A 26,512-nucleotide genomic window follows, 5' to 3' on the forward strand; every position below is an offset into this window, starting at 1 on the left:
CAGTAATTTCACATTTCATACACATTGAAAAATGGAATGACAAGCCATTCCTGATTCCTGGCCTCTAAGTGAGAAAACAGATGTGAAATGACATTGTAAGCTGTAGGGCTTTGTCAGTGCAAGACGGTATTATGTCTTTAGTCAAACCCCAACTGTGGCATTGTCTTAGACCAGCAGTGGGCAAACTATGGCCTGGCCCATTTGAAATGAATAAAACTAAAAAAAAAAGACCGTACCCTTTTATGTAATGATGTTTACTTTGAATTTATATTAGTTCACACAAACACTCCATCCATGCTTTTGTTCCGGCCCTCCGGTCCAGTTTAAGAACCCATTGTGGCCCTCGAGTCAAAAAGTTTGCCCACCCCTGTCTTAGACCTTCAATAACCATTTATAATAATCCACAGGGAAGTCATTTTACATTAAAGAACCCCTTTCACACTTTATAAGTCATCCGGGACAATTCTTAGAGTTTAACCTGGACAGTGGGGGCAGCAGGAAAGGACCATACAAGGTTCAAAACAGGCTAAAGGCAATTCCTGGCTAGACAGCCAAGAGTTTGCAAGAGCGGCTCAGTGTTCCTGGATGTCTGGGTCTTACTAAGCCCATGCAGCTGGAGTGCTCCAATGCTCTGGAGTTTTATTCAATCTCTCAATCGCTCTCTCTCTAGATTACATTTCTTCAGGAGCCTATTATCTGACTCTGTATGTAACATGGCAGAGCACTGAGGGCAGCTTAATAAATGTGCTGAACAGATGTTGTTTGATAACATCTCCAAGGTAACTCTTCTTTTCTTCAATCTGTGACATTATCTCCCAGCCATGAGGTGCCTTATAGGAAGGCTTACCCTAGCCAACCTACGCCAGCCTCCTACTTCCCCATCCTCCTCTGGCCTCTGAAGCAGTAGGGTTTTATTGAAAAGAGCACAGATTGTGGAATCTGAAAAACTTACATTCTACTTCTCACTCTGACATTTACTATTTACAGAATCTGGGGCAAATTAACCTTTCTGAACTTGGTTTCTTCGTCGGTAAATTGCACCTGAATATCAGTATTTCAAAGGATTGTTGTGAGATATTAGATAATGAACATAAAGCACAAAGCACCAAAAGCAGGTCTCCATTTTAGTTTCTCTGTTCCTGACTCAGGGAGATTTTAGGACCAAGTGGTGAAAAGTTGCTGACACACGTCTAAATACCAAACGAAATGAAATCAAGAAACTATTGGTGAAATCTGTTGTTAAAACTTTTACAAGCAAAAAGGTTAGCTTGTGTTTTATGTTCACAACTAGCAAGAGAGCACTTTTCTTCAGCAGTTCCATGGATATCTGAATGGGTCTACGTTAGGCTCCGGGTTAGATGGGCATGTCTTGGAAAATGCCTACCTCAAACTTGAAACTGATCATGGAATTGTGAGTAAACCACAAAAAAATATTATTAGATAAATATTATCACAGGTGTAGGGGATGGTAAACTTTAAAGTACATGGTGGCAATGGGGCAACATTCTAACAAAAAGAAGAAACGCAACTACAAAAACTCATTGGGCAGTATTCCTATGATACGTGTATTTTCCTTTCTATATATTGTCCTTCAGGAGAAAGTTTTTAAAAGGCAACGGCTAGAAGGGCAACAGGAAGAGTTTCCTCCTGCTGTATAAGAATGGCAATAACCTCCTTCCCTCAGAACAGGGGAGACACCAATGACACCCTCAGGTGGGGGACTATTAAGTCATGCCAACTCTAGGACTCAACGAGATGCACACAGGAGCTTAACTCCTCATGCAGCTGCAGACTTTGCAGCTGGAGGAACAGTCAGAGGGCCCCTGCCGAAGGACCCCACCCAGAAGGTACTTTGGGTACCAACAGTATACTAGTAATACAAGCATATAAATATATTTTTATATTTATATAAAAATAACACAATAAAGCAAGTGTCACAATATAGCAAGTCCTAATCATTTTGTTGGTGGAGGGTCTTGCCTTCAGTTGGTAAAAACAAAAAACAAAAAAGCACAATATTTGTGAAGCGCAATAAAACGAAGTATGCCTGTATTTGTTACAGGGTATAGCACTGTGAGATAGTGGAGAGTAGTCACCACTTCTGGTTGTGTGATCTTGGTCAAAACACTTTACCATTTTGGTTAACCTGCCCCATCTACCACACAGAATTTCTACAAAGAAAAGCCTGCAAAGTTTATACCAATATCAGTTATCATCACTGTCAGACAATCACATTAAATATGCTTCAGTAAAAATAACTTAGAGATCAGGAATGCCCATTAACATTTCCTTACAAGTTCATTCCCAATTTAAATGAATTTTCTGTTTTCCCTTCAAGTATCAAATATTTTAAAAATTTTAAATCTTTTTGATGGAAGTCTTAAAAAATATATCCTCCTCTGAACACAATTTAGTCCATCTTAATGACTCAGGTCATTATCATGTACACTATTATTAAAGTTAGTCATGCTTTTTATTACTCTAAAATGAACTACATTGGTAGTTTTGGGGGCTACTCAATTGAGTGAGTTTGTCTGCCGAAATACAGGAAAGCCACAGTGGCAGTCTGTATTTTATGAAAATCTTTCCTCTTACTGGGTTCCAAATAGAAGCTGCGTGTAGGAGCCCTGCTCATACCTTTTATAGAATACCTCTGCTCACTGTAAGCAAAAATAAACAGGCTCCAAATGAAGGTTTGAGGAATAGTTTTATATGTAAAGTATGTGGATTTTCTAACAACAACTTCAACTGCTCAGAGGCCTTTATCCCTCAGTTTTTGGTTCTTGGATGTGTTTCTGATGTTTCTGAATACATGACTACACATAAGTGGGATTTTCTACCTTTTCAATGCATCAAAGGTACTCTAAATGCATTTTAGCAATACACAAAGAAGGCAAAAAGGTTGGTAACAGTGTATGAGATAGATAAAGAAATATCCTGGAATCTTATTGTAGGAAAAACTGGAGAGAAATGGTTGTCCCCAACTCAAGAAGCATAGTCATTACCAAGTTTGTGAAAATCTTTGGGACACTGACTTATCCCTGAGATTGCTCTGGAAGCAGGCTGTAGCACTTGGGATGAACAGAACAATACGCCTGAGATTAATTAAATCAAGGCATGTGCCCAGTAAGAGGACAGAGTGCTCTGAAGAAAACTGAGGAAGTATTTTCTTCTAAAGTGATGCTCACATAAAATAAAAAACTGAATAAGCCTCAAGTGATCTAACTTCCTTTAAGGTTGTAAGACTTGGATCTGCTACTGTTGTTGCATATTTCAATAATTTAATAGTGCTTCAATATTTAGTTATTCCAAAGAGCCTTGCAACCAACCCTGAAGCAATGGCTGTGGCAATGTGGCTCAGACCACAGGTAGGTATGAACTAAACTGCAGGGTCATAGTAAGGGGAGGTGGTGTCTTCACAACCAAGGCATTAGTACCCACTGAACTCTGTCTAACCTGGAACACTGCAGTGCAGCACTTGGATGCTGAAACACAGCACCAGAGAGGCGGACACCGGCAACACAAGCCTTAAGAGGCATTTACAGCAATGGTTCAGGGAAGCTCAGGAGATAAAAATATTAAAGTTGCAAATGGCAACCTGGCTAGAGAGAAAGAGACTTCAACAAAGGGTTATTTGCATGTATGTTTTCTTGGTAGAAAGGATCGGGGCTGATGTACTAGTGAACCACAGGTCATCAGAGCAAGCCATAGGATGCTCCTTACCAGTTACACCCTTGGCTACCACAAAGCGATCCCACCTGGAGTGACTGCACGTGTTCCTGAAATCCTACGCCATAATGGTTTCATAAAATTCATTGGCAATTATGAGGGGTCCTGTATACTTATTCTGTAATTTGTATCTTTTACTGACTCATTTGTCTCTTTGTCTTAGCTTTCCAAGCAGATGTAAGCTATATGTGTGTACATAGGGACCACATTTCTGGTTTTCTCTTAGCAAGAAAGAAGGGAGGGGAGAAGGGAGCATCAAGGATGCCTCTGGGGTTTCTTCCTGGGCAGCACCATTTAGTGAGATAGGAACAAAGGCAATGGAGCTGGCGGCTGGTGATTGGTGGGGTGCGTTGTGTCTGATGGGTTCTGTTCTGTACACACTGAGTGGAAGTGTTTCTAAGATTCTGAATCTGAGATGCCTGGTTGGCAACTGGACACACAGGCAGAGCCCACTAGTAGCTTCAACTGGGCCTGAAAACCTTGACGTTAATACTAACCATGTCATTCAGTGGCCCTTCCATAATAGCTAACTTTATAACTATAGTAATAAAATCACTTTTGACTGTGCCTCTGCATTATCCAGATTCCTACCTTGATATTTCTCTAGAAATATTCTCAATAGTTTTAGATGAATTTTAATTTCATCTCTGAATGTTAATTTTAAAAATTAACCTCAATTCCTGAAGTTTAATTCTCTCACAATTTTTTTCATGTTTAAACAATGGGTGCTAGCCAGTAGTGCCCTAGTTTTAAACAGTTAGTCTTTACCTTTGCTTCTAGTTATTTAATTTTTCCAATAGCCTTGGGCCTTTAGTAGAGCCAAAAGGTATCATGTACCCTGATGTAGAATCCTCGGTATAGGCAGTAAGCAGGGAAAGTAGAGAGGGTGAGTTTCTGTCCCGCAGACCATTCACTCAATCAGCCAAAGGGGAAGCCCTATGTTTTAGTTCAGTGTTATAGTCAACACCACAGCATGTCCCTCACATCTGACTATATCAGATCTTTATAAGAATAATTCATCACAGATTTTGAAATCATTTGTTTGAGTTCATGTTTTTTCCGCTCAACAACAGGACTCTCTGTAAGAGTTAAGTGAGTTATTTATGAATCAGAAATTACTTTACCACCACTACTGAAGAGCAGTAAGATTCTAGGATCTGGTAAATGGAAGAAAGGGCTGTGGGAAGAGGGGAACTTGATTTCTGACTACCTGGACTAGTTTTGAGTTTCTTATGGTGAGTAATGGCCTTCATGACCTTACATGTCAAATTCTTAAGGGTGTGGTAAAAGGATAAGATAATATTCATAAAAACTTTGAAAGGCATAGTTTAAGAATGATGTTATTTCACAATCCTATCTTTAATGATTTACTCAGCGATGTTTTTCTAGATCAGAGGTTAGACACAGAAGAACTCACCTACTTTGTCAATAATGCAATACTTAAATTACCCCGAGGAAAGCATTCCTGTGGTTAATATAAATGGTGGATCATCAACACTTATGTTATTTAGGGTAAAACACAGATCAAATAGAGATGTGGCAGAGAGCTGAAACGACAATTTTAAGAGTCGAATTTGGGTTTGGTAGATTCAGGTAGTCAATATATGTTCTTTACCAATAAAACTGCTTGATGGCAAGATTAACATCATTAATAACCAAAGTATATTCTTCTTGACTAAAAAAGATCATTAGAGACAGTGAAGGATATTTGGATGGGAGCTAGTCTTAGTAGCAGGAAAAGGTAGTTGCAGTAAACGAGAAGGGGAGAGAAAGCTAGAGAATACATTAGACAGAGTAGCCCCAAAAGTCAAGAGCTGTAAATTTGGCTTAAGTCTTCTCTTTAAATATAAGAAAACATAAACATAAAAATGCGTCATCAGCCCCTCTTCAAGGCAATAAATGTTATTTAGTGTTTTGTTTTTTTTGCCAAACAGTAATCTGAAATTATGTTCTCTAATTCCTTACTTCTGATTCTTTTAAATAAGCACCAAAAATGTTAAATGTATTCAAGGGCCTGAATAAGTCTGCTGACAAGTCTTTGCCCTACACTGGGAAATGCATCTACCCTTGGGGGGGAGGGTTCAGAGGCTGTGAAAGACATGGAATTTTGAACCAGATGGCATACATTTAAAAAATTATAGTTGTTGGAAGTGAGGGGGGGGGGGTGGGATATCCCTAAGTGATATAACTAAGTACTAAGTGATATAAACTAAGTAATAATTTCAGTACCTAAATTATTAATCTAATGAGTATTATAAGAATTATTAGAAAACACTGAAATATTCTTTAAGAAATAAGATAATGATTTCAGACAAAGGGGACAGACCTCTGCCCAGGGCTGAATTGAACAGAAAAAGAGTATCTATTACTAGCCTGCCTAAGTTAGTGGAACCTAACAGATTAAAGAGAGATCTGGATGTTAAAGGCATAACTGGCATAAGGTCAGGCTTACATGGGAGCTCATGGCAAGCTAGTAAGACTGGCGTGTGTGTGTGTGCACGCGCCAGGTAGGGGATTAAAAATCTATGTTGTTCTTTGGGGGAAATTTCCCTTTAATTCCCAATTTAAAGGACAAGGACCATGATAGACTAAAATAATACCACTGCTTAAGCAGAATATAGAGGTGCTCACTCTCTAAGCGAGAGAAGAGACACCATATCACATGCTCTTTTAAAGACGGTGGAGGGAAAGAAACATTTGCCAAGGTCTAATAGAGGCCAAGGACTGCACAATTTCCCTGGAGTGGGACTGAGAGAAGTCAGAGTCCAGGCAAGATTCCCATTGCAACGGGAATGCACTTCTTTTGAAATAATAATGATGATGACAATAAAAATAAACTCAAACAAAAACCCACACCACCACCTTGCAGGGCAGTGTGTATGCAGGGGGGGTGAGGGGGACCTAAAGGAGGCATGGGGAACATAAACCAACAAAAAGACATTTAACAGTCAAATATTCCTAGTTTCTCTTAGGGCAGCTAGCAGATTATATATCTAAATATGCAGATTTTGATAGCATCCTGAATTTTTCATGATTTTATGGGATCTTTTTGAGGTTCTTCATCTCCATTCTTGAAACCATACTAATCTGTGGCATGATCCTTAAAAGTGGCAAGTTCTACCCATGTTGTCATATAGTAAAATCACTTAAAACTGATACAATGATGGCACTTTTAAGAAATAACTATAATTAAAGGACCCAGAACCACTTTATAAAACATAAAACATTAAAAGGATTCCTAGGATACCTTCTCAAGATTTAATATTATTTCCCATTTATTCACCTCATTTATGTTAGAGGATACACACACACACACACACACACACACACACACACACACACACAAATAAAAGACAAACATGCAAATTGACCATACCTTCACTATGCCTTAAGCCATGCCCACCAGCCAATCAGAGTGACTATATGCAAATTAACCCAACCAGGATGGCGGCTGGCAGCCACAGAGCTGGAGGAAGCAGAAGGCTTGGTTGCCCCAATGATGGAGGAAGCCAACTTCCCGCCTGCCACAGCTGGCTCTGAGCTCCACTCAAAGCAACAAAGTTTCAATTATAGAAGGTAAATAAACCCCAGATACCTGCTTCCAGTCACCATGGCCAAAGAGCTGGAGCGAATAAAAACAAAAACAAAAAAAGGAGAGGCTGGGAGCTTCTGTTGCTGGGGGGGGGGGGGGGGGGGGGGTTGGCCAGCCTGAAAACGGCCCTCAACCCCTCACCCAGACTGGCCAGGCACCCCAGTGGGGACCCCCAACCCTAAAGGGGATGTGGCCAGCCTGAAAACAGCCATCAGCCCCTCACCCAGGCTGGCCAAACCCCCATGGAGTGAGGGTCCCCACTGTGGGGGGCTTGATCAGCCTGCAAACAGCTATCAGCCCCTCACCCAGGCTGGCCAGGCACCCCAGTGGGGACCCCCACCCTGAAGGGGGTGTGACCAACTGCAAACAGCCATCAGCCCCTCACCAAGGCTGGCCAGGCACCCCAGTGGGACCCCCACCCTGATCCGGGACACCCTTCAGGGCAAACCAGCCGGCCCCCACCTGTGCACCAGGCCTCTATCCTATATAATAAAAGGGTGATATGCAAACTGACCCTAACAGCAGAAAGACTGGGAATGACTGGTCACTATTACACACACTCACCACCAGGGGGAAGACGCTTAATGTAGGAGCTGCCCCCTGGTGATCAGTGCGCTCCCACAGGGGGTGCTCTGCTCAGCCACAAGCCAGGTTGATGGGCTGCCAGCACAGCGGTGGTGTTGGGAACCTCTCCCGCCTCCTCAGCAGCGCTAAGGATGTCCGACTGCAGCTTAGCCCTGCTCCCCACTGGCAAGTGGACATCCTCTGAGGGCTGCCGGGCTGCCAGAGGGATGTCTGACTGCCAGTTTGGGCCTGATCCCCCAGGGAGCGGGCCTAAGCCAGCAGGTGGACATCCTCTGAGGGGTCCCAGACTGCAAGAGGGCATAGGCTGGGCTGAGGGACCCCTCCCCCCCAGTGCACAAATTTTTGTGCACCGGGCCTCTACTGTGTGTGTGTGTGTGTGTGTGTGTGTATGTATGATATATATATACACAGATTTATATATAATATATAAATTATTATTATTAATATTATTATTTTATATATTATTAAATATAAATATATATAATATATAATATGTTATATATATTATATATATATTTAAATATATATATATTTAAAATATAGGGATAAGCAAAGTACTTTTATATCTACCATTCTCTCTGGGGTGCTCTCAGAATTAACAGTCCTTTATAACCATCCCATTCACCTCTCTTTGGAAACACTCAAGACTACTGTTGGAGATGTACTAAAGTAGAGTGAACCAAGCAGAATCATCTGAATATTCAAGTCTTTACTCAGGAATATTGGAAAACAAAATGTAACTAAATGTACACACACACACACACTGGTATATACATACTCAACTTAGGTATTTATTATACCTCAATCTTATCCCTAGTTCCATGACCTCTCTTGCTCCCAGTTCAATTACACTGATTCGACTTCCCTCGGAGAATACTATATTCTAAGCTCCCTGCCACTAGTCTTCCCTCATTTTAGACTTTGCTTCATATTATCCAGAACAGCCATCTTCTCAAAGATTAAAATCAGCTTCCTACTGCTCTCACTCTATCCTCCTTAGCACCTCTTCCCCGGGGCTGTTAGATACTTCTCTGCTCTCATGCTTTATTTACACCTTTTATTCAATAGCACTTATGCTGAATGGAACGGTTGACTTGGCTGTCTCCTCCTCTGGATAGTGAACCATCTCTAGGTCCAGGACTAGGGAGCGTCACTGCCTAAAACTTCGGGCTTAGCTCAGCTCAGGCGTAAGTAACTAATGAATAAGTTAACCGAATAAATTACTATGGAGTGAAAATAATTTTCCTAAGACACTTTTCAAAGGAATTGAAAAGGGCAGAGGAAATATTTTGACACATAATCATAAGGGAAAAGAAGAAACTTTCAATGAAAATGAATTCAAATCAATGAGGCAGGGAAAGAAGAGGGAATCTTAAAGGTCCAACAGTCCTACTGTAAGCACACAGGAGGTGTGCTAGTATATTCTCCAAGGTATCAGAAAAACGGGGATGAAAGGTATGATTTACATAATGGCTTTCAACAGCAATTTGATTTTGACTGCAACCCAGAACAATAAATACTTTTTATAAAGTGACCCAGTATGTATATCCCAATTTTGTATGTGTATAACACACAACTTTTAATGAAATAATATTTATCCTTATGTACTCTGATCTTTTCTCTTTCTAAAATGTTGGTTAGGACCCACAGAATTGATCTTACAACCAATAGGTTGCAACTGGTTGACCCATTTTGAAAATCTGGTCTACACAAACTCAGCAATTCCTAGCACCTCATAAGAATTTGCTATTCTGGTTACTTTCTTTTTTTAAAAAAAAAAAAATATTTTATTGATTTTTTACAGAGAGGAAGGGAAACGGATAGTCAGAAACATCAATGAGAGAGAAACATCGATCAGCTGCCTCCTGTACATCCCCCACTGGGGATGTGCCCGCAACCAAGGTACATGCCCTTGACCGGAATCGAACCTGGGACCCTTCAGTCCACAGGCCGATGCTCTATCCAATGAGTCAAACTGGTTATGGCTATTCTGGTTACTTTCTTAATCCATCTCTGTCTAGCTAAAGTTACAGTGCCAGGTTTTCCTGACAAACTGTCTCAAGTCAATTTAGTAGACACTAGAATGAACTCCTTGAACTGTGCTAGCTAGGATCCGAAATATCTGTTTGAAATGTGCAGAGCTCCCATTAGATAAGAGTGCAACTAAAACCACATTAAATAGGCAGAAGATCCCCCAAATTATTTCACTGGAAAGCTAAACTTTTGATGATTAAACACTGTGCATGCACAAATCCCCATACTTCTACACTTAGCTAAGTGATCTTTCTAGTATATACCAAGTTGAAAGAAATTCCAAGTACCAAATAATCCCTTATCATTTCATATTGCTGGTCAAATAAAGCTAAAGAGTGCAATTAACATTCTAAAACTACTAGTCAACAAACCATAGCATTCTTACATGCCTATAAAAAGCTCCAGACTCAAGATTTAATACTTGGAAATTCTGATTTATTTTTGCTTACTTTCCAAGTAACTCTAACTAAATCATGGCTTAAACTATTAATTATATAGTGATCAACCTTTTAAAAAGGTCTTGTTTTGAGAACATCTTTTCCAAACTTCTGAAAACAAGCCTATTTCAGCTGTAAATGCAGTCTGATACTCACTACCACTTCTCCCCAAAACAACAAAAAGTCAACAACTTATAAATTGAATCTGATAAAATTCTGGGTTAAAATGCTTACCATTTGGAAAATGGTAAGCATTTTATCATAATGATAAAGTGGACACTCAATACAAGAAAGGTTATCTACTATGTTACTTAATGAATATTTTCTATTAAAGAAAGGATTTTTTTCACTTCTTTCAGCTACAAAATCTAACATTACATGACTTGGGTATATGTTTTTACATTTGAATGCAAATATCCGGTGAGAAAAATTCAATCCTTGGGAAAAAATAATTCCACAACTCAGAAAATGGCAGAAAGCAATACCGTTTTCCAATTTTTCCACTCCATTTCCCTGATGCAATTTCCCCAATTCCTGTACTTTAAGACGAAGGGTGCCTGAAATAATTCGAGTATCAGGAGAATCAGAGAAGAAAATTCTGGATTAAAAGAAATAACTCCTTTTTTTTTTTTTTTTTTTAATCCTCACTGGAGGATATGTTTTATTGATTTTTTTGAGAGAGAGATGAAGAGAGAGAGAAACATTGATGTGAGAGAAACATCCATTGGTTGCCTTATGTGCCCAACCAGGGATCGAACCCACAATTTAGGTATGTACCCTGCTCAGCAATTGAACTCACAACCTTTTGGTGCACAGGAGGCGGCTCCAACCAACTGAGCCACCTAGCCAGAGCAGAAGTAACTCCTTTTTAAAAATAAGGTCGTAACAACTGAAGAGATAAGTATCAATTTGAAGAAAAGCGAACTAAAATTCATTCGTGAGATGCTAGATTATAAACCTATTACACCGATCAAGCCACCAGTTTAGAATAGATAATGACAAGATACGGCTCAGTTGGCTGAATGTCATCCAAGAGGTTGCTGGTTCGATTCCCAGTCAGGGCACATGCCCGGGTTGGAGGCCCGATCCCTGGGACAGGGAAGGCAGGAGGCAGCCAATCGAGGACTCTCTCTCATCGATGTTTCTCTCTCTCTCTCCCTCTCTTTTCCTCTCGCTACAAAATCAATGAAAACATTACAAACAAAAAAGGAGAAATAAGTAGTTATAGCTTTGAAATTTAGTAAGGAATAATAATTAGTTTTCCAGAAAAATGTTCTATAAAGATGTGGCATTATTTTCCAATTTTATAAATACCAGCCCAAAAGGCAGAAGTAGCTAGAGAGTCAAAGAAGAAGAAAAAAATCAACTAAAAGATAGTCTAGGCCAGCCGTGGGCAAACTACGGCCAGCGGGCTGGATCCCACCCGTTTGAAATGAATAAAACTAAAAAAAAAAAAAAAGACCGTACCCTTTTATGTAATGATGTTTACTTTGAATTTATATTAGTTCACACAAACACTCCATCCATGCTTTTGTTCCGGCCCTCTGGTCCAGTTTAAGAACCCATTGTGGCCCTCGTGTCAAAAAGTTTGCCCACCCCTGGTCTAGGCCAATTACCAACAATAGCATTATTTTTTAAATATAAAATATCATTAGAAATGATCAGAAATCGCTTTTAATTACATGTATATTATGAGCTTGACAAAAGTTTTCTAAAATATATTGATATCATTTCTACTTTTTATTATTACAATCCAGCTGTTCTTCCCCTATCCACTTCACGACAGGAATCTATTCTCTACTAATAGAGAACTATGCAAATTATCTGTTACAGCGTCGTGTCATGAGCAGATCAGCAGGCTGAGTCCCCGCCCTCTGCTCAGGCAGCTGCAAGGCCCGGGGTAGGATAGGATACGATAGGAGGAGATAAGAAAGGAGAGGGAGAGGAAGGCAGGCCTACATGTAGACAAGCCAAGAGGAGAAACAGAAATACAGAAAGGGAACAAGAAAAAGATGCAGGAATGAAAAAGTGAAAGAAACGCGGGGCTGCACGCAGGAAGGGGTGGTGACTGCAGCAGGAGTAGTTGTGCCCGGTGAGGGGTGGGGCAGGAGCACTGCCCAGACATGGGAGGAGGGCCGTGGCCCCCGGTGTGGTGGGTAGGTGCCCACGGGTCCGGGACGGAGTAATGGGCGGTCTGAGGCCTTCTGGGCAGAGACGCTCCTGCTTCGCGGCAGCAGCAGTGCCCAGGCTGCCTGGGCCTCTGCCACCCTTGCTGGGCTGGGCGTCCTGGGCAGGGAATGGGAGCAGGACAGCGGTGGGGAGGCTAGGGAAGGGGGGTGGCAAACAGCTGGCCGGGGCTGAACCCCGGGCTGAACCCCGCCCCCTCACAGAAGCTTTAAGAAGGGAAGGAGGGAGGGAAGAACTTTATAAAGGAGTCTGTAGAGCAGAGTTACAGAAGGAAAGAGGATGTATGAGTGAACTGTAGGAGCTATAATGAAAATCAAGTATAGTTGTGTACTGGACACAGATTTTAAAAGTAGGAGTCAGAAAAGAAAAAAGATGAACGATAGTGAATAATTAGGCAGGTAGATAGATATTAAAACAGTGGAAGTAAGTAGAGAAGAATGTATGGCAAAGGTAGGATGAGAGAGAAAGAGGGAGGGAAGAAGTTTTAAAGGGGAACTGGTAGAGCTTAAAAAGAGAATAGGAAGAAGGAAGAAATGGGGGAGGGAGCAAAGCAGGTCCGAGGGAGGAAGTGAATGAAAAAATTAAGGTGGGAAGGAAGGAAAAGGGGAAGGAGGGCAGGGGTAAAGATAAAGGAAAGAAGGAATGTGGGGAGGGAGGGAGGGTAGGAGAAAGATGGGAAGAAAGATGATGGAACAGAAGTAGGAAATAAGGAGGAAAGAAAAGTTTATAAATGATGATTCAGTAGGAAAAAGTGTCACATAAAGGAGAGAGCAAAATTGTGTGAGAGGGAGAAGCCAATAAGGAAGTCAAATACAATTGTGTGTGAAGGGGTTAAGATTTTTAAAAAAAGTTAATAGGGTCAACCAGGCCGGCAGGGGAAGGCAGTTAGGGGGATCAGGCCAGCAGGGGAGGGTAGTTAGGGGGATCAGGCAGGCAGAGTGGTTAGGTCAGGCAGGCAAGTGAGCAGTTAGGAGCCAGAGGTCCCAGATTGCGAAAGGGCTCTCAGATTGGAGAGGGTACAGGTTGGGCTGAGAGACGCCCCTCCCCCCATGCATGAATTTCGTGCACCGGGCCCCAGTCAATTTATATATATAATATGAAACTTCTTTATACACCTAGTTTCTAAAAACCACAACATAAATATTGAGCAAGATACAGGGTGGGGCAAAAGTAGGTTTAGTGGTCTGAATGGAAAATACTACAAATAAATAATACAAAAATAAACTGTTTCCCGTACTCACAACTGTACACCTACTTTTGTCCCACCCTATATATGCTGTTCTTTGTCCTGGTAAAAGGAAATACTGTACTAGCACCTTCCCAAGAATCAGAACTGCTATGATAGCTTTCATTAACTTATATTTTCATACTTATGTCTCAAGAAAAGAACAAACAATTAGCAAACCTTTATTCCTTTTAACAAGCAATCTCAACATAAAGTTTTACGCTAAAAAAATTATGAAAAACTAAGCATAGCAAACAGGTCTTGTTAAGCTGAAAATATTTTTAAGTTAATAATTCAATGAAGAAAACTGAGGCAGGGAAGTATCCAATTAATAAAGGTTAAAAGTTCCAAGGCAGTACTGAATACAAATATGGAAGCAAGATTTTGAAGCTGCAACTTCTATATCTAAGAGATTTCATTTCGAAAGAATTTATCAGAGAAAATTACTGACATTGATTACCATGTGCATTTATAGTACATTTCAAAATTTCACCCCCTTTGTGGATTTTTAAACAAACAGCATTAAAATCTTAAGAAGCAGATACCAAGCTTTTAAAAGTTTTTCACAACAAATTTATTAGAAGAATAGTGGTTTTGAAAAGTCTAGCATCCAGTGAGAACTACCATACACAACATTACAGCTGGGAATGTTTCTCCAAAATGTCATGGTCAAATAATACAATGGAACCATTAAATCTTACACATGCACGAAAGAACTAGCGCTTTTGACATACAATGCAAAAAAAAGGGGGTCACATGGATTAAAGTTTTAAGTACTCATCACATACATTAAGACACAGCTTATTTTAGTCCAGTCAAAAATCAGAACTGCATTAAAAAAATTTAATGTAGTGCAATCAAACCAAAAAACTTAATTTGTGATCATAAGTGCTCTACTACATAAACATTGATCATAGCAAGGAACAAAAAGTTCAAATCACACAGTACAAAAAAATCTGTAAATAAATATAAACTACAGTACAAGAGAAATATTAAATTATACAATTCCGTCAAACTGTAAACAGTATATTGAAATGAGGTCCATAAGAGTAAAGGGGGTTCCTGTTTGGTTGAGTGACACTTGGAACGTCTAGAAATTTAAAAGATGCCATTTTCCTTATCTTCAAGACTGTGGGTTTTGTATGTGGAGAATTCCTTTTAGATGTAAAATATCAAATATTAAAGCAGAGGAATAATCTATTTTGTTAACCACAGATAGTGCTGCAGAAAACAAAAGGAATATTAATGAATAAAGACCTCTAGTAGACAAGTCTTAACATTAAAGATGCAAAGAGCTAAAACACTGGAATTAGAACTTCACATCAGAAGAAACTTGTCACTGAGGACTTCAAGGCTGCAAAATATATTGACAAAATCGTCTGCCGATAGGCAGACCCAGACCTCTGCTAATTTTTTGACATTTACATACTCATGTTACAACACCAACTTTGGCAGAATCACTACTAATAAACTCAAAGCACTCCTGGCCCAATGGTTCCATCACAGTGGCCAGTGCACAGAATTCTCTAAAGACATTGCATAAACTAGAATGTAGAGGTCAGACACCCAAGGACCAGCGCTTGAATTTAGTAGTAGTATGGTGAAGAACGAAGAGCCACATCAAGAAGGAACTGCATCTGTTATAGTTTCAGAAGCAGCAAGGAATGTTGTTTAATTGTGCTGGTTATTTAGTGGCATTTAAAAATATATAGTTTAACTATGTGTATGTTCCATGTGCTGGCTATAGATTTTTGCACATTTTGTTTTGTTTTTTAAATACACTGTTAACAGGAACCCCCATATTATCTGCTCAGTAGTAATAACTGAATATATAGAATGCCACTATAAGAGTGTGAGGCACCGTGTGCTGGAGTTATATGCAGCTTTAAAATGTTTGGCTGAGTTATACCTGGATACCTGAACTGAGTTTTTAAGTTGACATTCATCAAGGATGTGCTACCAGCACGTCGAAATAAAAGTAAAACAGAAAAATACAAGTCACTGTTAGGTTTAAGAATAGCATCAAAGTACCTGAATTGAGTGAGAATAGTGTGTAAACTGTCCCTGAGGGTTTTTAAACAGTGTGTACAAGTTGGATTCCTAAGAACATTAGTTTTAATCAACAGTGTGGACTGATAAAATACCAATGTCTGACAGTTTAAAGTGGAGGTTATAAAGAATTATATGCAAATACTCCAAATGTATAGTTTATACATTTCTTCCCGAAGCAGCAGTAAGCTGCTGTCCGTATACATCCCATCAGAACAAGCAACATGTGGGCGTCAGATAAAGGTTTCTACCTCAGTCTGGTTTTCTGACAGCACAGCATATCAATACCCAATGACTATATCTTTCCTAGATCAGAATGTAACTAATTTCGACTAGCAAGATAGGATTAGACTTTTAATCAAACACTTTGCTATTACATACTAAAATTCCTTAAACGTACTAATGCTGGTATACTAACCTAGTTAATCACCCACCCCCCATTTTAGAAATATACCCTTCCACAACTTAAAAACATTAAGATCCATTTTCAGTCCTCTGATGTAAAAAGCATGTCAGTGAATTAATATTAAAAATTTACACAGTAAAAAGGCTTGAATTTCAGCCAAAGATTCTAAATACTGCTCATTCCCTGAAGACTTAAAGGGAGAGAGAATCCCTACCCATTTTCCTAGTGATTTATTTTTCTAAAATGGTCTGACACAATTTTTCATATTGGGGAATTTTCCCCTCACCTCCTCTCAAATTCCAAATTCTTAAGCCTGAAATGCTTAATAAAATGGGGAAAATGAGGCAATCACTTGAATTACTTGACAGGTACAAAATGTTATTGTCTTTTTTTAATAAGACAAGATATATAGAAATGTGATTTGACCCCATATTATGTAGTATGTTTTACATTTTTAAGTAATCACTCTAAAACTTACAGTACCTAAGACTGAAGATAAATTAAGACTTTAGTGTTGTAACTGAAAAAGTGCTAAATTATCCCTTTTCTAGTATTTTAAATATTTCAAACAAGTGCTTTCCTAGTGACAGTAAAGTTTACTATATATGCTTCCACCAAGTAGAAAAAAAATGTCACCTGGATGAAAGAAAGTATTTTTAGGAGTGTAGCACCGGTTATTTACTGAGTAATAGATGATGTTTCACTCATTCTGAGGGGGTAAAAATATTCTAGATTGAAATTCTATTTGGCTATTGAATGTTAAAAATCCCTGCTCTACTGAGTCAGTGTCCTGTGTCCAACCCCTATCCCTGCCCCCCTCCCCAAGTCCCCTTACACACTATCCACTGAGAAGTTAATCTCTAAAGAGATTATTTTAAAATTTATGTTTTCAGGACATACCTGAGAAAGGGTGCAATTATGCAGAACAAGGAACCCAAGACTGTACTAATACTGGTTATAAGTTCATAAATTCTTTCCCAAGACAAGTCTAAAGTCTAAGAGGTATGGATCTTCAAATATGTCTTAACTGCTTTAGATTTTTTTGGTATGTGTGTAGGGTCATTTCCAGTGTTAAAAAGATCATCTTGGCCTGTTCAATGACAGTTCAAGATAGGATAAAGAGTTCATTTCCATATTCAAACAATAAAGGTTAAATATTATAATTATAATATTTTCTTTATCCAATAAATCTATGATTAACTAAAAGTGCTTGCTTTACGGCTTTTGATACAGATCTAAATGAACTGAAAACTTTAAAATTATACCCCTCCCCCAACAGTTGCAGAATTAACGTTATGGTTTGTTTGTCAAATCAACATTAGCCTTGATTCTCATTTTCAAACTATCTAAAAGATTTTTCTGACTATCAAATGAAGATGGCCCAATTTCACCACATTATCTAGCCTGTGACTCATTTTTAGTATTGTAGGACAGAATCTTTAGCCTTTTCTCAAGTCTACATACTTTCCCATCCTACTTTCTTTTTTATCTTTCCCCCAATCTCCTTCATAACACTGAGGGCACACAGCTACAGGGCTGATATCTGCTATTTAAAAGGCAACTGAGACTTTATCTGGGAGTAAGAGACAGAGGATATGCAAAGAATTTCCTATTTTCTCTTCAGTCACCACATTAACAAATCCTACTCAAGTCTCAGGGGCAGAATAATCCAAACAACAAACAGACAAACAAAAAATCTAAGATAACTTTGGAGGTCTGCATTCCTTGTACCACAATTATAAATTTTTCCATTTCAGTAGAGTTTCAAAGCAATTACATTAAAAAATAAAAATCCTTATACAGCTTAATAGTCTCCTAAATGGGCTATTTGGCTGAAGCCATTAAGTTTTTAATAACACTGGCCTGACTGTAGTATTAATGAAGACCTAATTATAATGGAACAGTAACAAGGAAAATTATCTTTGATAGCTTCATGAAGGTCAAAATTTAACCTATAACTTTCAATGTCTCCTATAAAAGATTAAGTGGAACAATTCAGTCTATTGCCATATTCTATTACCAATGACAGTAACCTGAATATATAGAAAAGGGTGGTTCATATGAAAACCATCTCTGGAGTTTAAAAAAATAATAATTACAAAAGCAAAAATATGTGGTTTCAAATTTAAATCTATGGGGATAATACCTGTTAAAGAAAATGATATTGAACTGTCATATATCTACTATAATGAAAAATAATTTCAGGTTCTGACACTGGGTGACTCATTAATTTGTTTTATAAAAATAACTGAATCCAACCTTCACTATTACGGGTCAATGAAATGTAAGAGAATCACAAAGTCTTAGAACCAGGCCTTGCACCATGTGCTTACTTGGGATAGGGGGAGAACACAGCTCACTAGCAGCTCCAGGGTTGCTATGTACTGCCTAATGAGAGAAGGTAGTTATGTATGATATGGGCCTTTGCAGGCAGTCATTTTTTATCTAATTTAGAGTTCTCTCCAGAAAACTGGGAACTAAATTTCTCATTGTGCCTTATTTGTTTTACTATCTGATCCCATATAGCTCATCTTATAGCTCAGGTAAAATGTTGAAGAATGGAAATGCCAATTGGTTGAGGTAATGGTTTATATAAGATAACCAGAGTTCTAAAAGCACTTCAATATTGTAAAGTAAAAGTGTACCAAATAAAGCTAACACACACTTCACACTTGTTAAGCTTGCTCACCAGAACTGAACAGTAAGTAATTAACTTCACATAAGGACCCCTATTATTACACAAAGCCTTACTCATATTCATGATCTGCTGTAGTAAAGGTTTATCAAGCAACATCTAAACTTCAGAATAACAACAAACTTAATATTAAAAAGTATTATACACAAATATAAATTATTCTTCCTGAAAGAGACCTTGTCCTTCATGGTTCTTGGGGGACAGAAATAAATGTATAGCTCATCACAAACAGTTCAGAGTCACTTATAAGCTACTGAACAAAGTATTACACTACTTTACTGGCAAGTCTGATGACTATCTCAGAAATGAGGAAACTAATGATAAAAATACCAACTAGATATCCTTCCACAGAATTAGTGTTTTTTATTTATAGCATGATAGCTTATCTACTCTATGTGAATGCTCTCCCATAAAAAATGCAAGAACTGATCTTAAATACATTATCTCCTAACATTAGTCTGAATACTATCATATAGTAATGTCATCATCTGCTACTGGAAAATGCAAGGAGAAAAGGCTTTTGTGACACAGATAGTTGTGAACTATACTTTCCCATACCATAAAAATGGTCGACTGTTGTTTGAACCATGCAAAACTCTGATGAGCAGAAATTAAGCATGCGAATAGACCAATTTCTTTTACACCTTTATGAGGACGTCCCCAAACTAGAATATCTACACTGAAAGTGCCAAATCAAGAGAGAAATCAAATATTAAGGGATCACTGCGGCACCAAGACTGACAGCCAGCCATCATGTGATGAGCCACCTTCAAGAAATACATGGTATAATGGAACTCTGAACACAAAAGTTAACATTAAAAGTGCACCTGAATATTACAAACTAACTTTACAAAACCTACAATAAGGTAAAATATATATTTTTTGAAATATTCAGCAGCTTTCTGTATTTTTTTAAGTTTTTTTTTTTTTTTGAGAGGCTCATGAAATTTAAAAGGGACCACTATCTAATTTCAACCATGCTTCACAAAACAATAATGGCTATTTTATATTGCAGTTACCAATGTAATGCAATTAGTGCTTTAAAATAATCTACGAAAAAGAAAGAGAGACCGACCGACCTTTGGAGGAAATATACTTATTCAAAAGCTTCTTGGAAAAGAAAATTTACCTGAATATCAAGTCATGACTGATCTCAAGTGTAATGTTTAAAAGCTTCACAGACATGAATATTACAATCTTCAGGTCTCAGGACTTTTAATCTGAGAAAGTTTAGAGTTTGGTTTGTTTTTAAAATTCACTTTCTAACCAAAACAAATAATAGAAAAACTCAAATTTTCACTATTTACAACTCTCAGCCTACAATCTGAAATGACATAATACAAGTTCTCTTATTTAAACTGCAGCATTAAAGGGTAGGCACACCATTCTTCTGCTGCTCGATTGTCATCCACTGAAACACACATAGAAAATATTTATGTTAGTAAAATGATCACTCCATGTACACTACTGTGACAAATTTTACATAACTCAACTCATACACCACTTTATAGACTACCACATAGGATAAAACCTCTCTGAACAGTAAAACTCTACAGAAGTTGAACTTTTACGGCCAAATTTTTAAATGGGCCACTTTCTGAGAGAGGATAAAAGCAAGCACAAATTAATTGCTCAAAGTACCTTTTTGCAGCAATCATGGGCTACTGAATACCCCAAACATCATGCAAAAAGGTACCACGGCTATAATTAATTGTGTGCAACAAATTACTGAGTGTGGAACAAAGGAGGCTTTCCTTCATAAGCTTAGCCCTTTGCTTCCTTCAACTGCAGATGAAAACCATGTTTCAGAGTATTTTTATTGCAACTTCCAGCTAGGCTAGAAAATACTGCAGTCATATACACTGCTCTTTCTGTTGAGAAGACTAGAAAGCTAAGAGGAAACAGGCTTAGTCATCCACCGAATAAATAACCAAACCGAAAGAGGAACCCAAGCCCAGGCTATGTAGTATGAGCAGTGCATGTATGTTAGAAACAGCAATGGTGTGCCTAACCTTTGAACACATAGGTTGCTGAGGGAAAACTATCCTTAACTTAATAAACTGCTCTGATGTTTCTAGGCAAGAATTTATGCCTTGGGAATATCTGGACCTACTTCTCCTCAAACTGTTAGTATCCACCTGAAATCATCAGCCTCAATTTTAATGCTCTAAGTTTGATTTCATTTTATACAAAAACTTCAATGACTTTTTAAATTTTTGGTTAAGCGTTTAGAAGAGCCGGACCACCTTTCTCAGCAGATTAGAATAACGGGTGAATGTGGTATGATTTTGTTTTGCACAAACAGTAATTTCAATTTGGTCACGATGCAAAATTAAATTTCATGGGCATTATCAGGTATTCTTGAGAAAAAAAAAAATGTGGAAAATAAACGTCCCCAACTTAATTAGTGTAATTTAAAAAGCCCATCTCAGAAAAAAAAGGACCTGTAACACTTTCAATAATAAAGATAAATTATTTTGTAAAAGTCCATCTAAAAAAAAGCAAAAAGCTTAGATGTTCTTCAAGGAGTGCTTGTTCAAACATAATCTGAAAGGTCCTGAACTGTGTGCTAAACAACCATAAAAATAAGCAATTACCAGAAAAAGTTAAAAAGGGGATATTATGGATGCCAAATAAAGAAAAAAAGATTTAAAGCAATGAATTAACTAAAAACACCTCTCCCCCCTTGTACTAGTATTTGCATTAGATAAAAAAGAAACTCTTAATGAGCTTGATTTCTGATTGAATTATTATTAGAATTGAAATGCAACCTAAATCATAATAGGTTGCCTTGGGGCTGTGTTTTTCTCTCTCACCACAAATATGGATCCTTCATTCATGTGGATATTTGGGCGGACTACTGAGGCTGTAAAATCTAGATACCATTTTACAATATTATAATTACTTATACACATTTCTTTCCTATTTCTCCCATTCCCCAATAAACAGTTCTTGATTATTTTAAACTAGTTGCTGCAAGGACATTCAGTCTTTTGTTAGCATGTGATCAAATTTATAAAAGGAATTAAGAATACAAAGAAACTGAGTTTGCTAAAATGAGGCATCCTCTATTGTTATGTAATGTACCCTGACTGCTCCTGAGTAAGAACGGAGCTCGTCCTCCATGAGATAAGGCTATATCCTCACTTGTTGGTGAGACCAAATTCTACCCTTAGAAAATCCCAAATGAAATCACAGCAAAGGTAGTGTTACAAAGTAATTAACCGAAGCATTTCTGAAGGTAGTGTGTGCACCTTTTCCACCTTCTTCCCATCTGGGTGAGCACTAAACAGACTGCTAATTTGTTATGTAAATTTAACAGTGAGAATAAAATCATAACATGTAAAATTGACCCAAATAATTATTTATCATGGAATAAACAAATTTCTTAAATTCAAACGTTCATGTTCTTAAGAGATTTTTCTTTAGTTTGATCCTTCAATTAGTTGAATCGTAGAAGAAAAAATGTGAATAATTTTATAAGATGGCTTCCAATTTTCAGTGATAAAGCTCCCCGTATACAGAGGTGGTTTCTAAAAGGGGGGCTTTTTATCGTTTTTAAATAAAGGCAAATATAACTTAAAAGAAAGAATAAAAAGCATGCAGGCTCTACAGGCAAGGAGTCCGCTTCCATGTATCTGTTCTCTGTGAGGTAACTCAATTCTCTTGTAGAGAAACATGCAAAAGGCCAAACAATATCCCGAGCCATACCGCACATGAAAAATTTTAAATATGCAACATTCAGAAAGCACCTTTCACCTCTGTACACACAAGTTAATGCAAAATCTGCAGAGAAACAAGCGTCACAGTAAATGAAGTTAGGTGCAAGCAATGACAGCAGTAGTGCTCACCCAGTTTGTACAGTAATTGGCACTCTACAGTATTCCTACTCATTTTTTGATTCATTTGCACTTTGTGCTGCCTCTCCCTGGGGATCTAATTCAATCTTTACGGAAACATCTGGCCCCTCCGACCTCATTAATTTCATCTTTTTCTTTGGAGGGTTTTTCAAAGTGCCCAGCCTCTCCTTTACTTTGTACTCCAGTGTACTGTGGGGAATCCCATAAATACTCTGAGCTTTGGAAACACTCATTTTTCCACTCATAACCACTGAGATTGCTTCCTCCAGTATCTCACTGTTGTACTGTCTGTAACGCCCTCTTTTCTTCCGAGGCTGCTTGGAGCCAGGGTCTCCTTCTTGATCCGATGTGGGATATGGCTGTCCAGAGGTAGACTGCTCAGCATCTGAGCCCCAAGAATCGGGTCCAGCATCTAACATGCTTTTTCTATTTTGTTTTGGAAGAATAGCCCTCAATTTTTTACTAAGCGCGCTCTCCGTTTGTGAACCCATTACCAAAGAGCTATAGCTGTACTGATCACCAGTGCGAGATTCCCAAGAAAGATCCATTCCTCGAACTTGTGGTATCTTTAAATCTACAGGAGATGAATGGCTCACATCCTTTTTTCCATCTTGTTTTGCTTGAAGTGCCATTTTTGGAAAGGCAGAGTTTTCTGCAAGAAAAGGAAGGTCACTGATGTTGCTGAGTGCACCATTTCCCCTGAACTTCATACGGCTGAGGTTGAACTCATAATGTGGTTTTGCCCAAGAGGCTTCCCTGGATAATATTAAGTGCTGTCCATGATTCTGTAATCCAGATGGCCCAAGGCTGGCAGCTGTGGACAATTGGTTTCTGCTCAGTAGTTCTTCACTAATCTGCAGGGATCGAGCCAATGGAACTTTGAGTGATGTGGAGTGTCCAAAACCTTCCCTGGTTCCATCCTGTAAGCTTCTTGGAGGTACCCCATCACCACTCCGAAGTCCGTCTGGGCGGTACTGGCTGGGTCTCCCAGGTCGCCTAATTGGATGGAAGGAAACTGATGTGAGCAGGACTTGCACAGGTAGGGAGGGATGGGTGAGGGGACCACTCCTTTATTAGAAGGCCTTGCTTGGGTAACATCACTTTGTGTTATTTATTTATTTTTCTCTAAAATTAAAAAAAAAATGGTCTCAGCAGTTAGTTTTAAAACGTGTTCACAAAAAAAGAAAAAGGAAAAAAGAAAAAAAAAACAGGAGCTTTTTGGGCAAAGAAAAATTAAACCTGTCAGCTGGTCTCTGGTTGGGTTCACAAATTTTCGGAGAAAAAGTTTCGCGCAACTGTCTGAAAATAGCACCTTAATTATTAATTACAAAGTAATCATCAAGTCTCCATAGATCTACACAGAATTGTGTTATCAATGTGACGTTACCACTAAACAAGTACAGTAATAAAAGAGTAAGCCAAATTATTTATTTTAATGTAACATTTCCAACATTCATAACAACCAGTCATAAAACTGGAACCATTTACATTGGTGGAACCCATAGATAATTGTTCATTTATCCCACAAACAAGTTGATGTTCACTATAAAAATCAAACAACTCCAAATGACACTTCTTATTTGTTTGGGGAAAAAAAATATGGCTACCAGCCCCAAGAAGGAAAAGTACCCCAAACCAAAATACCCATCGCATTATAACTTACCACACTTCTTCATTTTAAAACACTATTAGTTGCAGATACATGAGTACCACTGATTCTCCATTTGAAATAACCCAAGCTTTAAGGAAACTATATTTTATTTCCCCCAAAACTTTGTTCCTTAAGTTCTAGTCAAATAATTTTCACAGGTATATAAGCAATTTTGTAGTCTTCTTTATAAAAAAACCTCTCTTCTTAAAATACCAAACATCAATTTTGAAATTTTAAGTAAACAGCTTTTGACTAATGTTTAAAAAGTCAATTACTTACACAAATTTAATTCTTAAGGTTTTCTATTTCACAATAGAGAAAGATTACCATTGATAAAACTGGCAACTGGTAAAGCATGCCCAATGGGAATTATATTACACAGGCACCAAAGTGGAACTTTGCAGAAATAATGATAAACTAGCTTTGTTCTCCAAAAGTCTACAAGGACTCTGTGCTATTATCAGTAAATAACAATAAGGATAACAATGAATATTCAACTAAAAGATGGGCAGTACTGTCAGTGCTTTTGTCTTCCAGAAAACAATACCACAAAGAAAACTCTTTCCATTTACAAGGATAAACACAGCAAGTTCAACCATATAATAATACATGAACCTGATGGCCAAGTTTAAAGTGAATCATAAGCAAGGAATTCATTTATACAAATCGCACTTAGGCTTCTACTTGTGTTCTGAATTACACAACTCAAATTTTTTGATATATAAATGGAATCCAATGATTTGGGACCATGATAGCATCTACCTAGTACATATAAACTACCATGAAAAGAAGAGCTTAAAGGAAAAGATTAGTAAACTATGCAAAATAGATTAAATGAATGTTATTTTTAGACTGAATATAAAGGAAGAGAGAAAAAGGAAAATTATGGAATTTTAGAGAAAATAAAGGGCACATTTTAGCAGTCAGTAAAAAAATCCTTCAATTTGAAGGTAATTAAATATAAATTAAAACGGTTAGTACATTTAGTGTCTACTTATTCCTATACCATCTAAACAATGCCCCATGTTTGATGATCGAAAAGTTAAATAAATCTAAATATTAACTAATTTAACTTACTCAAGTTATTTTTCATATCTAGATGAAGTTGATTTTTGGTCACAACAAAGTTTTATGGAAATTTCTTCCCAATATAGCATCTATATATCTTTACTAATACCTCATTTTTCTCTAAATGGTTAATATATACACACAGAAGGAAACTTAGATAATCTTACTGTAAAATTAGGTGGTCAGAAAATTCGCTTGAACCTGCTAAAGAGTTATCAAAACTATGCATGTAATAATGTCTTGATAGCATAAAATAGTTATTTGTCAATATTTACAACCAGTCTGTATCTACTTTAAAACAAAAAATACAATCAGATTTTCTGAACTGCCACACAGTTAAACTTGCAGCTCAAATCAACAAAACAAACAGCCGACACACACCCACACACTACATTAGAGATACCAAGTTAATTACTAGAGCCCAATTTTTATTCAACAACTTCAGCACACATAATACAGTACTGCCTTTACATCTGAACTCTGAAATTATTTAGGTTGGGGTTCACACTCCCAAATACTCAACAACAAAAAGTCCAAAGACATTCTTGCCATGCTTCTGATTATTCACTATTTGTACTAAACTGGCACAATTGATTTATACCAGCCAATTCTAGATCAGAGACTGTGCTTTTACTTGGTATACTCAAAGTAATTTTACTAAAGGTATTCCTAGAAGAGTATTACTTTGAATAATTAATTTTTAAAACATACAAAAGAAACTGGCATCAATCTTTGATAAATTGTCCCCTATAAAACTGTGGAAGGCTACAAATATTTTCACTTACCCGTTCCCTGGAGTACTGGAGCAGCCTGGAGAATGGCTCAGGGAAGTGCTGCCAGCACATGGACTTTTCTTAGTGGATAGATCAAGTACACCGTCTGTAGAGACACAAAGAAACACCTGAGGATATTAAAAACTAGGAGCAAATGTGATCTGAACAGGCCAAAGATGACAAAGCAGTGTGCTTAGTCAACTAGCAGATACACTAATCAT

General features: G+C 37.9%; 1 protein-coding gene across 7 annotated transcripts in view; it reads right to left on the reverse strand.

Annotated features, from left to right (window-relative positions):
• LCOR (ligand dependent nuclear receptor corepressor) overlaps positions 1 to 26,512 on the reverse strand; it is a 116,623-nt gene that overhangs the window by 10,607 nt on the left and 79,504 nt on the right. For all 7 annotated transcript variants that reach the window (XM_036336464.1, XM_036336467.1, XM_036336462.1 and 4 more), the window contains one exon: positions 26,304 to 26,397. In XM_036336464.1, the coding sequence (XP_036192357.1) occupies positions 26,304 to 26,397 (94 nt within the window). The remainder of the gene's footprint in view (positions 1 to 26,303; positions 26,398 to 26,512) is intronic.

Source organism: Myotis myotis, unplaced genomic scaffold, assembly GCF_014108235.1.
Source record: "Myotis myotis isolate mMyoMyo1 unplaced genomic scaffold, mMyoMyo1.p scaffold_m19_p_15, whole genome shotgun sequence".
Taxonomy (NCBI): Eukaryota; Metazoa; Chordata; class Mammalia; order Chiroptera; family Vespertilionidae; genus Myotis; species Myotis myotis.